The 15,604-nt window shown below is 43.3% G+C and overlaps 1 protein-coding gene across 1 annotated transcript in view; it reads right to left on the bottom strand.

Annotated features, from left to right (window-relative positions):
* Positions 1-10,396: 10,396 nt before the first annotated feature.
* Positions 10,397-15,604, bottom strand: part of SYTL5 (synaptotagmin like 5) — a 60,219-nt gene continuing 55,011 nt past the window's right edge. The window contains exons 15-17 of the mRNA XM_054166069.1: positions 15,270-15,405; positions 12,781-12,989; positions 10,397-11,603 (exon numbers count right to left, since the gene is read on the bottom strand). Of these exons, the coding sequence (XP_054022044.1) occupies positions 11,461-11,603; positions 12,781-12,989; positions 15,270-15,405 (488 nt within the window). The 3' untranslated portion in view covers positions 10,397-11,460. The remainder of the gene's footprint in view (positions 11,604-12,780; positions 12,990-15,269; positions 15,406-15,604) is intronic.

Below are 15,604 nucleotides of genomic sequence, written 5' to 3'. Positions count from 1 at the left end.
ATGAAGGATTTGTCATTGCCAGATCTGTGAAAAGAATGTATTGGGAAGTCATCACTTAGAAATTAACAACAACAAAAAATCCAAGTTCCCAGCTTAATAAAAAAGCGTTAGGAGGCAAGCAGAAAGACTTCTCTGGTGTTTTATTGTGGTGCACAGCCTTGCTAATCTGCTGCAAAGAACATACCTCGTGCATGATGAATGAAAGGACTGAAAATTGAGAATTACAGCTTTGGATACCTGTTTACAGGATATGATGCATGATTTGACATGCCTGAAAAGCTGTACTGCAGTGGCTGTGCTGTTTGTTCTTGCCACTCATGAACACAGCCCTGGTTTTTTTCAGCTAAATGCTTTTTTTGTCTCTAAACAATCTACCTTGCAGTCAATTTCACACTCTGGTGGCAGAGAAGAACAGTTTATCACCATCTTCAAAGCAGGCCTCACTAGAAGCTGGTTGCTCATGGACTCTGAAATTAGAAAAGTCTCTTTTAAAAAGGTTGCTTCTGCAAGTGAATGAATGATGGAAATGATGTAAAGAGAAGGAAGTCAGCTCTGACACTACCTAGCAAAAGCTAATTTGTGACCTGAAGTGCAACAGCCCCAAGGACAGGGTGGGTGGTGGCAGGCCATGTCTTCCAAACAGGATAGTCTGCTTCCAAGAGTGTTAGAAGGCTGTTGCCAACCAATCAAGAGCAGGTATAGAAGCGTGACACAACCCCGATGAGGGATTCTCTGCAGTGCTGAGGCAAAGATGTAGATACACCCGGAGGTGTGCAGGTGATGGTGCCAGGTTTGCCAGGATAAGCAACCAGAGGGCAACAAAGCCCTGACAGCTTGCTGAGTGCTGCTGTTAGGACTAAGAGGCAGGGACAGGATCAGTGACAGCAACACCACCACCAAATCACAGAACCAGCATTTCTGTGCCCGACCTGACCAAACCCAAAAGAAAGTCCTGGACTCGCTATAACATAGCGAGGAGGAGTAGAACCAGCATGCTGATGGACACAGCTGTACCCCAAGTTACCTTTCCTCTGCTTGCCTAACACCAGTGTTTAAGAAAACGACACATGGCCAGGAACACCAAATCTCTTCAAGTCATAAGTGTCCCATGTGGAACAGGGACAGCCTGAGGACACATCCATATGGATACTGCTATAGCCACAGGTCTCTGGCTCAAGATTCTTCAGCATGAATATGCTTATAGGAGGACTGCACAAGTGGGACAGAATTTTTTTTCTCCCCTCACTTTGCTCACTGAAAAAAACCCCACATCATCAAACTGATCTCCAGTGATTTCATTAAAAAAACAATAATTAATAAATCTGTAATGGGTGTGATACCTGTACTCAGCACTGCTGAGGCCATGCCTCAAGTATTGGGTTCAGTTCTGGGCCCCTCACTACAGGAAGGACATTGAGGTGCTGGAGCATGTCCAGAGAAGGGCAGTGAAGGTCATGAAGGGCCTGCAGCACATGGCCTACAAGGAGAGTCTGAGGGAGCTAGGGTTGTTCAGTCTGGATAGGAGGAGGCTGAGGGGAGACCTGTAGGGTAGGTTGGAGTGAGGAGAGGGGCAGCCTCTTCTCCTTGATGACACCTGACAGGACTAGAGGAAATGGTTACAAGCTGCACCAGGGGAGGTTTGGCTGAATGTTAGGAAATACTTCTTCACTGAAAGGGTTTTCAAATGTTGGAATGGTCTGCCCAGGGCTGAGGTGGAGTAATCATCCCTGGGGTTGTTCAAGGGGAATGTGGACCTGGCGCTTAGCGACGTGGTTTAGCATTGACCCTTCAGTGCTGGGTTGAAGTTTGGAATGGATGAGCTTTGAGATCTCTTCCAACCAGATTTATTCTGCAATTTTTCTACTGTACTTGCTGCAATTGCAATCTGCTGCAGCTTCATTTTCATTTAGGTACAAAATCAGTGCATCCACTCATTTTTCATGACTGGATGAACAGGAGCAGGGCTTTACGACTGGCGCAATCAGGGAAGTGATTGCAATCACTGGGCTGCTACAGGAAATTCAATTAAATGGAGGAGAGGGCATGAGTGATTGGATTACTAGTTAAGAGTTCTACACAGAACATCTATTAAAATCTGGTGATTAAGAAAAGCTGTTCCTGATTAGTAATACCAGGTTTCTGGCAACTTCTGTTGTACAGTTTTTGTGGGGAGCAGTGAAAAACCATTATGTGCCATTTCTGGTTTGGAGGCAAATCAGCCTGCATGTGTGCTATGCAGGGATGTGGCAGATAGGCCTTTGGGGAAAGGAGGAGTGTTGAACAAGGGACTAAGTATTTCTGCCATTAGCCCAGATTTATGTATTCAAATCAACTCCAAATATTCAAATATATTCCAATAATTCATCCTGTGGACTTTTAGTCACAGGAAAATAACACTCCCTGATCAAGATGCTGTATCCACATTAGTGCATTTCTCTCTTCTTAACATTTAAGAGAAAATTCAGCTCCCTGAAAACAATGCAGGCTGGAGTCTTTGCTGTCCTACCAACATGGCTCTTCCTGACATACCTCTGAATCCTACCACTACTGTCAAAATGCAAATCCTGTTTAAGACATGAATTTGAGCTGGGAGGATTAAAGGCTGTTTGGAAAAAACCCAAACAAACTACGACCACCTGCCATGAGTCCTGTCCTTTCCACTTGCACCTCCAGGCTGTTCACTGCAGATGTGACAGATCACAGTGTGTGGATACAGCCACAGGCTGGAAATTTGTACTCCCAATTTGGAGGCACTTTTCTATTTTGAATACGAACCAAAAGACTTCAGTCATTTTAGACCAAAAAAGAATTCACATTTCTGTCATGCAACATCTTTTGCAAACAAAACTACTGGGATAAATTGTGGGAGGCAGCAATTTCTCAGGAGCACAAACCAATTTTGTAAATGGCCTGATTTGCCCCAGCTCCTACCCAAGAATCCACCTAATTTGATGAGAACAAACCCTGCTCATCACACACCTCTTCTAGACCTGCAGAGGAGAGATAAAATTTAAAGCTGCACATCCCTGTTCTTGCAGTTGAGATCATTCCCACTGGGACAGAAAGTGATATGTTTTAATGAAAACACCAATGAGCCTTACAGCTCCGCACTAAATAAATGACTACAGCATGCAGCTTGGTTACAGCTCACTACTTACATAAGAGCATGAGTCAGACTGCCAAGCATAATTAATGAAAACACAGAGGCTAAAAAGTAACCTAAAGTACATTTAAATGCTCTCACAACCCACTTTTCAAATTGAGGTGGTGAAATAATGGAGCTTAGGTTGTGCCATCTCAGCACTAGATCACTTCTAGCCACTCACCTGAGTCCCCAGTAGTGCTGTCCATTCACAGAAGGAGCAAATGCTTCACACTGTCAGGATATGGCCCAGCTCCTCTCAGCTGTGTAGCTGCTGCCTCTTTCTCTCTGCCCATCTGTGGCTGGAGGATGTTTTAATGGCAGCTCGGTGAAGGGAAGAGTGGGAAAGTGTTAGCAGGGACTGGAAGGCAGAGGGCAGCAGGGCTGCCCAGACAACAGGAGCCAGGGAGGACACTGGCAGTTGTGGACAGCACATGCATTTCTCTGGCCTCTTCCAAGGGGTGAACCAGCTGCTGCATGCTCTGTAAAATGGGAAACAGATGAGAGAGCCATTGTCCATGCAGAGCATGCTAGTGCATATCTAGCTACCACCATATTTCCCATGGCTACTCATGCACCCAGAAGGTAACCATGACCTGAATTTCAGTAATTTTGTTGGCCCATACATCAAATTCATGAAGAGAACTTGGCATCTATCACCTCAAGTAGGAGGAGAGACTGCAGTTCAATTGTACAGAACTTACGGAACTGTCTTCCAGACCTTCAAGCAAATCCCTGTACCTTTGTCCCAGGCAAATGTACAAGGAGTAAAGGAATGTAAGGAGGGGTCTTCAACACTTGCAACTGCTTTCACATTTACAGGTGTTTGACCCCCATAAAGGTCAGAACCAGCACGTGGACAAGCTGGACAGCAGTGGTGTGAGGCTAAAAGAGCCAGCTGAAGTAAGCATGAGTCAGCTGAAAGTATAAATGTAGTGATCAAATCCTTTTCATTTTTCTGTAAAAAGAAAATCAAGAGCAGTAAAAGCTGCATTCTGTACATACCTGGATTCTCAGGTGGGCAGGAGCTTGGACTGAGGAAGAGGTAGGAGATTTGGAGGACCTGCAGGTTTAAGGCACGTGCAAGGAGAGAAGAGCACTGCATTTCCCTTATTCTTAGAATTAATGTTAAAAAGAAAACAGATTTAATGCCCATGAAATGAAAAGTAGCTTAAAAATGCTTTAAGTGTAGAAACAAATAAAAGCAGAGAGAGGGGGAGAGAGAGAGAGGGAGGGAGAGGGAGGAGAGGGAGAGAGAGAGGGAGGAGGGGGAGAGGGAGAGGGAGGGAGAGGGAGGGAGGGGGAGGGAGGGGGAGGGAGGGGGAGGGAGGGGGGGGGGGGGGGGGAGGGGGAGGGAGGGGGAGGGAGGGGGAGGGAGGGGGAGGGAGGGGGAGGGAGGGGGAGGGAGGGGGAGGGAGGGAGAGGGAGGGAGAGGGAGGGAGAGGGAGGGAGTGACTATCAGAGGAGTCCCACCTCTGAAGACGTACCAGGCCTATTGCACTATTCATCCCACATAAGTTATGTCTTTACCTCAGTGAGATAATATGGGGTATTCCTGGGAGACATGCTTGTAGCTTGCTGGAATGCATTTGAAGAGAGTCAAGGACACAGCAACGTTTTGGTATTTTAATTTAAAAGATAGAACAGTAATCTTGACAGACAGCTGCAAATGTACTATCAGCCACCTTTGTCCACAAAGCAGCGCACAGTACAAAGAGTTTCTGGGCAGGAAACATTTTGTTTTGTCTAAGTTTGGGCAGAACTTAAGACAATGCAATGCCATTTACTGCTACTACTGTTCATGTGCAGCAGAATAAATAAACAGTTAAACAACAGATTTGTAAGCAGGACAAAGAGAACGAGGCACACATCACATCCTCTAACTGCTGCAACAAATGGCTGTGCTTGGCTTTAGGCAACCGTCAACTACCCTCAAAAATATGCAGCAAGCTGTCTGCAGCACTAGCACATAGCCATCCAGAGGTTTTTGCCACCAAGGAGAACTGAGGAAAGTAACCAATCTAAATAAAAAGCCAAGATGCAGCAAAGCTGGGTTTGAAAAGCTGCCTAAAAAAAATACCTAAAAAATACCTAAAAAAAAAAAGAGGCAAGTTGAGAGTCCCTTTCTAGTGTCAGTGTCAATATACAGAGTGTTATTAACACGGGGTTATTACCACTTATCAAACAGCATTTGCAAAGGTGAAATCACCAGGCAGGAAATCCATGTGACACAGTGGTAAGGGTCTGCTAGCGTGCTCCTCAGCATCTCCTGCTGAGTTATGGCACGAGACATCACTCCAAATAAAAGTCTGCATCCTGTTTTGGAACTCATCATCACATGTCTGCCACCATTTCTCTACAGTTAACACTGCTCTGTGTAAAAACAAATAAATAAATAGACTTTTTTTTCAACAACTATTAAAAAAAAAAAAAAAAAGGCTTACAAAGTGCATGGAGCAGCTCCCAGGAGCTCATGACTTCTGTCACCGTTGCAAAGTGCATAAAATCAATACTGTGTATTAGGAAAGTGAAATTTCAGGTGTTACCTGGTATTGATGAAAATAAACCAGGCTATCACTTCACTGCTGCCTCCTTCCAGACATTGGAGATTGACATTCAACTATAACATTCTGGTGAGGGTTGCTGAACCAAAGGGAGGAATGAAAGGCAGAGAGACTCTTGCAAATATTCAGGTACAACTCCTACTGGGTAAGATGATAGTAATAAGATGAGGGACAATGGTTTTAAACTGGAGCAGGGTAGATTTAGGTTAAATGTAAGGAGGAAGTTTTTAACAATGACAGTGGTAAAATACTGGAACAGGCTGCACAGGGATGTTGTGACTACAGATGTGGTTGAGGCCCCATCCCCAGAGACATTCAAGATCAGACTTGATGTGGCCCTGGGCAGCCTGATCTAGTTGAGGTGTCCCTAATGACTGCAGTGGGGCTGGATGAGATGATCTTTGAGAGTCCCTTCCTGCCCAGTGCAATCTGTGAGTCTGAGTGAATCTATGAACTAGACAGCTCTGGAATCAGGGCTCTGAGATCTTCACTGAAGGTGCAGAAGGTCCAAGCAGCTTTTATCTTCATTGACTCTACAGAGTAAACTGCACACTTTCTATATGTGAAGCTGGGCAGCACATATACCCCTCAAGAAGCCAAAATGCTACCAGTCTAACTGCAGCCCTTTGGTTACCTCTCCTTATCAATTAGCACCAGAGCATGCTCAATGGTTGCTCTATTGTTACAGTTTAGTTGGTATTTTGTAGAATATAAATGTAACTGCACTTTGCAGGCCCTAACCAGGCAGGAAAAGAAAAGTAAAAACTTAGTATATAAAAGTGCATCTTTCATGCTACCTTAACACAATCTGCATTGGAAGAGACAAAGAAGAATAAGCTTCCAGTCTAATGCACTGCAATCAAAGCATACTCACCATCTCAATGTCTTCTCTCTTAAACCATCTGCTAATGCATGCAGCTGGGAAAGGTCAAAAATCTGGCATTTAAAAGGCATTGAGGGAAGGCAACAGCATTTTGATTAGCACAGGAAGATGGCAACATTGCCCCTCAGACTCTTTGCAATTTCCCACCTGCTCTTGCTCAAATGTAAGCTGATTGAGGTGGAGAGGATGGGGAAGTAATTTCAAACCTATTTTAGCCTGATTTTGGCATATAAGCATGCAAGCAAGAGCATCACCATTTAAAAGCCTAAAGTCCCTGTATAGCTGATAAACTGAGCAGAGAAACTTCAAGAGAATGGGGTTGGATACCTAAGTCTGATAGCAGGCCCTGGAGATGGTAATAACCATGCTGTCTACTTTAACAGGTCAAATCCCCAAATCTAATCACAAGGGAGAGTAAATAATGGTGAATGCCCTCTAGTTACTCCGATAGAAAAATGTATTAGTGTAAAATGTATTGCACAACATGTTTTCAATACATCACTGTGGAGAAGATTTCTTCTCCGCTGATGCATCTTCACTTATTCAGGTCTGTGTGGAAAAACACTTTAGAAACATCAGCTCTGCTGTTTCTACTTACTCAGGGCAGAAGTTTCTAAATCAATGTTAAAACTGAGGCTATCTCCTCCTAAAAATTAGCCTTGAATAAGGCATTCATGCACCTTCAGCACCATAAACATCCATACCAAGAGAAGGCTTTAGCCTGATTCCTGGCCTTCCATCTTTTGTTTTTTGTTCAGCCTGGTAACACTCAGTACATGATGATGCACAGTTATAGGCAATTAATTCAAATATCTGGGAAATGAGAAATCACATCTGCAGTTAATCATCTTCTGCTTTTTCCAAGCCTTAAATCTTCTTTTTGGTAAAGGAAGACAACAAAGATATAATTAAATGTGACATTTCCCACAAATCAAAAGCTTCCTACAAATGTGCTGATAACATCACGGAACGGCAGAGCTCGCTCTCTAAATTGCTCTAGTGTTTATATGATGCTCATCATCTCCCTGAAGCTCATTTGAGGCAGGGTGTAATATCTATTATATGCTGCCACAGTACAGAACTGTCACTGATAAATTAAGAGGTAATTTCACTGTACTACTCCAAATCCCAATCCATGGCAAGCACTATCACCTCGGCCAAAATTACCTCCCAGGTGAAGGTGTTCCTTTCATGTGCTGAACTACCTCTGACACCAACAGTCCTTTCATAGCCTGGTCTATAATTTCAAGTGGAGGCTCAGATTGGAAATTTTGGCCCTTTGGAGGGAAAAGGCTGAACTTAAAACCTGTGTATGAGCTGGGCAATGCTTCCCAGCTGTGTCCATTCATCATAAAACCTACCACAGGACCAAAATGGGCAGAAGCTGTAGCAGTAAAGCACAGAATTTTCCCCTTTTAAAGTAAAACCTGATTTAGCTAAAATGTTCATGCTTAGCAAGTCAAAAATACCATTCAAAACGTAGACAAACTCTTCTATTCCTTGTAAAGGGTTTAGTTCAGTTCAAAATTATTTTAAAGTTTCCAATCTGGCATGAGGAAAAAAAGTGTCTATTTGGGAGTCCAGCTTGGAAGATTTGTAATGTATTTTGGTGGGGGTGGTGTTCTTATTTTTCCCATTTTCACCATCAAGATGAAACCAAGCCAAACCATTCGGATGCCCGGTGTTCCTCCACAACTCTAGCTAGAACTTTGTCCTGAAGAATCATTTCCTTCTTTAACATCTTTTTGAATCAACTTCTAGAAAGTGAAAAATCAAGCTTGTGCCTCCATGCCAATAGGTTATCATTCCTATTCTAAAAATAAATGCAGGTTTGCAGGCCAAACAAGCAAGACAACTGAGAGCAGTTCTGTTGAAGAGAGAGGTAGTTTGTGTGCCAAAAGTTAGGTTTGCTTTCACTTTGGGCAATGCTGATACAAAAAAGATAATAATTTATTTATATTTTTTTTAATCTACTGCTTGAAGATTAACAAACTATAAGGAAAATAGTGTAAAATGTATGTGCTTGATATTTGTGCTCTAAATTTATCAGCTCACAGCATGGAATAGGCTGCCCGGGGGGTTGTGGAGTCTCCCTCTCTGGAGATATTCAAGACCTGTCTGGATGTATTCCTGTGTGATCTGGTATAGGTGATCCTGCTCTGGGTGATCTTTTGAGCTCTCTTCCAGCCCCTAATATTCTGTGACTCTGTAATCTGCACCATAAAATGAATTATAGAATTGTTAAGGTTGGAAAACACCTTGGAGATCATCAAGTCCAACTGTTTGCCTAGAGCTCACAATCCCACCACTACTGTTAAGCTACTACCACTAAACCATATCCCTCAGCACTCCATCCACGTATCTCTCAAACACCTCCAAGGATGGTGACTCCACCACCTCCTCAAGCAGCTTGCTCCAATGCCTGAAAACCCTTTCTGTGAAGAGAAGTTTCTCAATATCCAACCTGAATCTCCCCTGGCACAACTTGAGGCTATGTCACTTGTTGCATGTGAGAAGAGACCAACTCTCACCTCAGGTAGTTGTAGAGGGCCATAAGGTCTTCCCTCAGCCTTCTCTTCTGAAGACTAAACAACCTCAGTTCCCTCAGTCGTTCCTTGTAAGACTTACGTTCAAGGCCCTTCACCAGCTCAGTTGCTCTTCTTAGGTACACACTTCAATAGATCACCTCTGAATTTGCCTATGAGTCCAGAAAAATCATGATGTATAGGTCTAGCATACTACTTTCACACTAGAGATTATCATGGTGCTTCTTCCCCACGTCTCTAACACACTAGCTGAAACTCTAGTCTACATTCACTGAAGCTATTAGTTCATATTCTGTTGCTCACTCTAGATCTCTTTAAATTTTTGGATTGTGAAGAGCAACATTTGTATCTCTAAAACAAGCCTGGTTTTATGGTCTTCATTCTTCCCAGAAATCCTTGAACACTGGTGTTTCCCTCTACAGGGAATGATGCATTCTGTGAAAGTTTTGGGGTTTTCCCAGTAACTTACGTGAAGATTTTCTTTCAAACAATCTCAGGGTGATAGGGGTTGGAAGGGACCTCCAAAGATCATGGAGTCCAACCCCCCTGCCAGAGCACACATCACACAGGAATGCATCCATATGGGTCTTGAAAGTGTCCAGAGAAGGAGACTTCACAACCTCTCTGGGAAGCCTGTTCCAGTGCTCTGTGACCCTCAGAGTGAAGAAGTTCCTCCCCATGCTGAGGTGGAACTTCTTGTGCTGTAGTTTATATCCATTACCCCTTGCCCTGTCACAGGGTACAACTGAGAAGAGGCTGTCCCCTCCCTCTTGACACCCAGCCCTATAACTGCATTTTGTTTCCTTTGTGCTAATACTGCATTGCTTCCAAAAAGAAAATATTTGGGGAGGGGGGTGTGGGGAAGTAAGAATAACTAGAGATGAATTTACCACTTCAAATAGGAAGCTGCATTCAAATTCTGGAAAATTCAGAAGAAATGTTGTTCACTCACTGATCTTCCTTTGCCTTTCCCCCTGAGCATCCATATGCCTTGCAGTGATGTTATTATCCAATCTTGCAAGCAGATCTGTGCTGTCCTTGGTAGGAGCAGCCCACCCAAACACTTCAAACAACGTGCTCTTTGCATATGACCTAAGTAACTCCCCAAAGAATGGGGTATCTAAGTAGGCACTAAATCACTTCAGCAAACCAAATGGCAAAATTACTGTTAAATAATCATTACAGTTAATAAGATTAATGATTGAACTGACCCAAACCCACTCTTTTCATTAAATCCATTGTTAACTCACTGGAGGGATGTTCAAGAGAGAAAAAATAATCCTATTCTGGTTAGTAGCATGTGTGTTTGTACACACCTGAACGGGATTCCAGCCCACTCAAAGGAAATATTACAGCTGTGCAAATGATTCTGGCATGTGCCAGCACTTTTACTGCACAATCTGTCAAATCAAGTGCTTAGCTAATTATGTCCAAACCCAGCACATGTCTCATTTCAGTGTATCTCAGATGGAGAGAGGCATATGAACATATTCTCTGTCCAGTGACATCAGAAGATCTTGGCTGGAGCTGTCAACTGAATGAAAGAAGCAGTAATACCAGGTAGTTCTGGAAACTGTTTAGGGATTCCTTATGACTTATTTTCACTAGAGGCTCTTTGATTGTGTTGAACCAAGTCTGCCTTTTATACAGTGCTTTAAAATGACCAAGAGAATGCCAGAGCACCAGCACTCTACACAAGCTCACCTGCTGCCTGTTTCTAGTGTGCAACACAGTGTATTAGCCTTGCTTGATGGGTTGATTGCTCCATCCTGGACCAAGCCTGCCAACCTGCACACTGCACAGCCCAGTCAGAAAACATGTTCAAAAAAAGAAAAAAATGTTGTTTGTTATCCTTCATAACATTATGGCTTCTTTTCTTTCAAATATCAAAGCACAGGCTCACTCTGAATCTGTCTGTACTGTACCACTGATGTCTCCTAGGCCAGCTTTGGCCCAGGAGGTATGTAAACCAGGCATTACTTGCTAACTGATTAACTAGAGAATTTGGTCACTCCATGCCCCCTGTCTCCAGGCAGAGGTGTTCATCAGCTATGCAGCAGTCACCAGAAGGGACAGAGAAAGCCAGACTGATCTTTCTACAAGGTCAAATTCTCAGTGACTTCAGGAGAAACATAATCCATACAACAAGCCTGGGTTAAAAATGCGTGCATAAAAAGTGCAGGATGCATTAAAATCTCACTTGGAGACTTAATATCCAAGGTAAAGAGTACAACCCTTCCCCACTTCCAAATGGGCAAAATAACAAGAGTCTGAACACCACTGAAGCCAGGAGTACTTGTGGTACCCCTCAGTAGCTAAAGTCTTTCACAGTCTGCGTTTCCCCATGCTGGATCTCAACATTAATATCCCCTCCACAGGAGCTCCTGGATTGTCAATCATCTTCTGCCAGAGGTGCTGCTCTTCCCCTTGAGAATCCATCCAATCCACCTCCTTGCCATTACTGACACCTGGCAAATATAAAAAATAGGGGGCATTTTGCCACATATAGTAAGTGGTTACTCAATGGCCTTGCTCATTAACTCCAAAACTTTGCAAGAGACATGACAAGCACTTTGTGCTACCACCTCTACAAGGACTTCTACTGAAAACACAGAGAGCACCGGTTAGCCATCAAATGCCACACATGTAGTTTAAAGCCTGCTGGGGGACAGGTAGGAAACCTGACTCCCTTGGGTGGACCCTAGAGTGGACTCTAGGTGGACCCAGGTGGGCAGGGAAACCTGACCTCCCAGGGAAAGGGGTCCCCAGGCCATGTTTATTCCACTCCCATTTCCTGCCTACACTCTGTACAAGGGGGAGGCATTTGTGCCTCTCTCTCTTGCCTTCACCTCACTGCTTTGCCTGAGAGCTGTCGACCATGCAGCCCTGCCCGCCACATGGGTGGCCTACTTCACATGGCCAGAGCTATCTCCTGTGAATCTATTGCCATCCAGAGAATCCACTGCCATCTGCAGCCTGGTTCTCTGTATACCTCTATCCATCTCCTTCCCCTATATCTCTAACCTTTCTTTCCCTTAAATGCCTTTTATTTTTGTGTTAAAATTACCTTTTTACCTCCCAACTCTGTTCAAGACTTTTTGTTAATCCTTTTACCTTCCTTGCCTATTTTTTCCCATGGGGGAAGGGGAGGGGGAAGAGGGGGTAATCCCTGAATCCCTACATTCTGTTCCTTTGGGTTTTGGCACTGGGAAACTCAAATGGCTACAACATAGCGTGTGGACAGAAGCACATAAACCTCTCCACTCTGCACCACAAGCAACAGTGGAGGAATGGATTCATGCTTCTTCCAGAACACACCACTGGCAACAGAAAGGCTGCTGCTGGACAAAAGTGGTCTCCTCCTTCTCACTGAGATGCTAAGAAACACTTCCAAACTATTCCTGGTTCTTCTAGAATGAGCAGAAGTACACAACTGTGCACTAAATTTTTGTGTCCCGCTCAATGGAGAATGAAATCACTTACAGACTACATGATGCCTTGTCGCCCTTTTCAATCTCCCCAAGTTCCCATATACTTTCCATACACTCAGCAAACATTTCTGTCTTTCATATACATAAATCATGCAGGGTGAGGAATTAGAAGAGCAGAATAAGGAAAGGTATCATGAGTCAGATGGGACCTTACCATTTCCAATGCTCAGACGGACACCTCCCAGGAAAATGTTACTGGAGAGCGATTCCTTGTCCCACACAGTCAGTTCTAGGCAGATATTGTGCATGTCCCTTGAAGTCAAGCCACTGAAAGCAAAGGTGTGATTCCACTGGGGGTTCACACTCTTCTTTATTATGGGAGTTTTGTGTTTGGTGGCTTTGCTGTCATCTGGGAGTAGGTAGCTGGGTGAAACAGAAAAAGAAAAATGAGTATGTAGATAGGTTGTCACGTAATATTCGTGAAGATTTATTGTCATGGAGAGGCTGAAATGGGTTCAGGATCCCATCTCCCCACCACTATTAAATTAAGCATACACCATACTTTGCATTTATGCTCCATCTGTTCTTATAGTTACAATATCAGTTGTCACCAGCAGAAACTGGAATTAGATCTCCTTGCCTCAAGTTTTGGGTCTTAACCACAAGGTTTTTATGTCAGCAAGACTAAATACACTGAGATTCAAAAAAAGGATGGCTAGAAATGGCTTCTGAAGTCACTTTGTCCAGAGTCCCTCTCAAAGCAGGACAGAAGGTTCTCCAGAAAGAAATGGAAATGAATGATAAGGAAGGATCTTCAGTGGGTTAGCATCATCAGAGTTGCATAAAGCCCTGTTGAGTGCAGCGTGTTGAGTACAGGTGCTGTAAAGTCCAGCAAGCTCTTGGAATTTCATTTTTAGTGGGTAATTTCTTTGGTGAAACTGAAAGAACTTAATACTCTAGGTGAAAATCAGAGGTGTCCACAATTTTCCATAGCCTGTACCTTCACCTCCTTCATCAAAACTCATGGAGTAACTGTGTGGTTGCAGTAACTGCTAAAAAAGTCTCACATACAAAGAAAATCAGACCAGGATTCCTGTGCAGGCTTTTACAGAACAATAAGCATGAGCTAGTTTATTGCAGTGGGCAGTAAATTACCTCTACATCAAATTACCTCAAACTAACAGTGCAGATTAGACCAGCAGCATCTCAACTGCTTCATGGCAACTAGATTATGCATTTGGCCATGACACATGACAAATCAATAGCCCAAGGAAAACAGGCTCTGGTTCCACTGTACTGAATAATCCACGTCAGCATCAGCAGACACCACACACTTAAGACAGTCCAGAGTATTATTTGCCACACACTGTTACTGCCACAGAAAACATTTTCTCCCTGAAGTCTGTTGAAAAGTCCAGGTGGGGACAAGCCATAGTGGGATCAGCCAGTCTGTCGAAGTGTATAAACTTAGTGGTAGTTTGAAGCACGCTACAAGATCAAGAATTAAAGCCAGGATGCTTTCTATAATCCCCATTTAGTAACAACACTCAAACTGATTCTACTGAGCTAGGCCATATCTCTACATCAGCAATTCTGAAAGCTAGCATTGAGAGCAAAAACTAGCAAAGAAAAATGTAACATTTCTAATGCACAACTTATATTTATGAAAAATCCACTTTGATGAGGTATGCAGGATGATATTCTTCTTGCTCAAACACAAGCATATCCTAAGTGAAACATTTTCTAGATAGTTTATATTTTGACTCTCCAACACAAAACACTACACGCTGTGGCAGCGCATCCAAACCCCTCCCACCCATGTGGAGCCTGGGTGGGGGGAAAGCAGAGAAGCTTGTGAAAAGGAAGCAAGGGGGAAAGCACCTCCCCAAGGATGTGGTTGGCTGACACACATGGGCCCTTCTCCCCAACCTCTAGCCACATGTCAGGTGCAGACCCCCCTGTTCTGGGGCAAGCCTAGGCATGTTTAAGCAGAGAACTGATGGAAATCAGTGTATGCCCTTTTTGGCTTTTGGAATATGCTTTCTGGTAACATTTGTGAATATCCATAAGAGAAAAATCTTTTATCATTTGATACATTTACTTGAATCAAAATAGAACTGCCAGACACAAAGAATTTTCTCTTTCTGTGACATCCATTAGGAAGAGCCTTAGATTGAAGGAGCATGCCAGCTTCTGTAAGTGCTGTTTGCAGTTTTGCAAGGAATCCAAACAGGCTTGTCCCTTCCTGAAAACAAGTTCCTTATTCAGGATGTAGTCACGCTATTCCTCTCAGGGAAAAATATACACTGTTTTGATTTCCTGAAAATGAAAATGTCACCATCAGATCAGGTATCATCTCCAATGTGAGAGCCCTAATTTACAACTTCTTGCCTCCAGGAATGATGAATATGCACCTACCTCCCTCTGCCAATTCAGTGGAAGCCTGCACATTAGCACACTGGATACTTGTTTATGAATGGTTCTGTTTCTGGATCAAGTGGTATTTAAATACAGTTGTATTTAACCACTGGGACAACTCATACCTCTGCCCTTATTTCACAGTATCCTTCAGTATATTGCTTCAAGGTGACAACTGCTTTTCAGGACTGCTACTCTACACATACAGATACACTGAAAAAAATGTGGTCAGTCAATATATGAAGCAGCTCAGCCGTTAAAGAAATGGAGAGAAGAAACACAGACCCTTTCACAAAAGTGTCAGAAGTGCCTCCTGATTTCACTGCTGTTAAATTCTTTGCTTCTTTGATGAGGACTTCTAATATACCTCCAGAGGGCACGTGAGAGTCTCGTTTTTTCCCTTTTTTAAAGCTCTTCTTTCCTATACATAGAAGAGAGTTATAAAATCATCACCAAAAATTATACAGGCACTACAAGACTGATTTGGAAATGCAAACTCTCTTGGCTAGATTTTATCTTTTTTTTCTAAATCATTTGCTGCAATGGGATTAAAGTACTCCTTATGAGAAGATTCTCATTCTGCACAGGTAGAAAAGCTAGTAAGGCAGGGACAGAAAAAA

Source organism: Dryobates pubescens, chromosome 12, assembly GCF_014839835.1.
Source record: "Dryobates pubescens isolate bDryPub1 chromosome 12, bDryPub1.pri, whole genome shotgun sequence".
In the NCBI taxonomy this organism is placed as follows: domain Eukaryota; kingdom Metazoa; phylum Chordata; class Aves; order Piciformes; family Picidae; genus Dryobates; species Dryobates pubescens.
The sequence above is the reverse complement of the archived record's forward strand: the minus strand, read 5'-3'. Positions and strand labels throughout refer to the sequence as shown.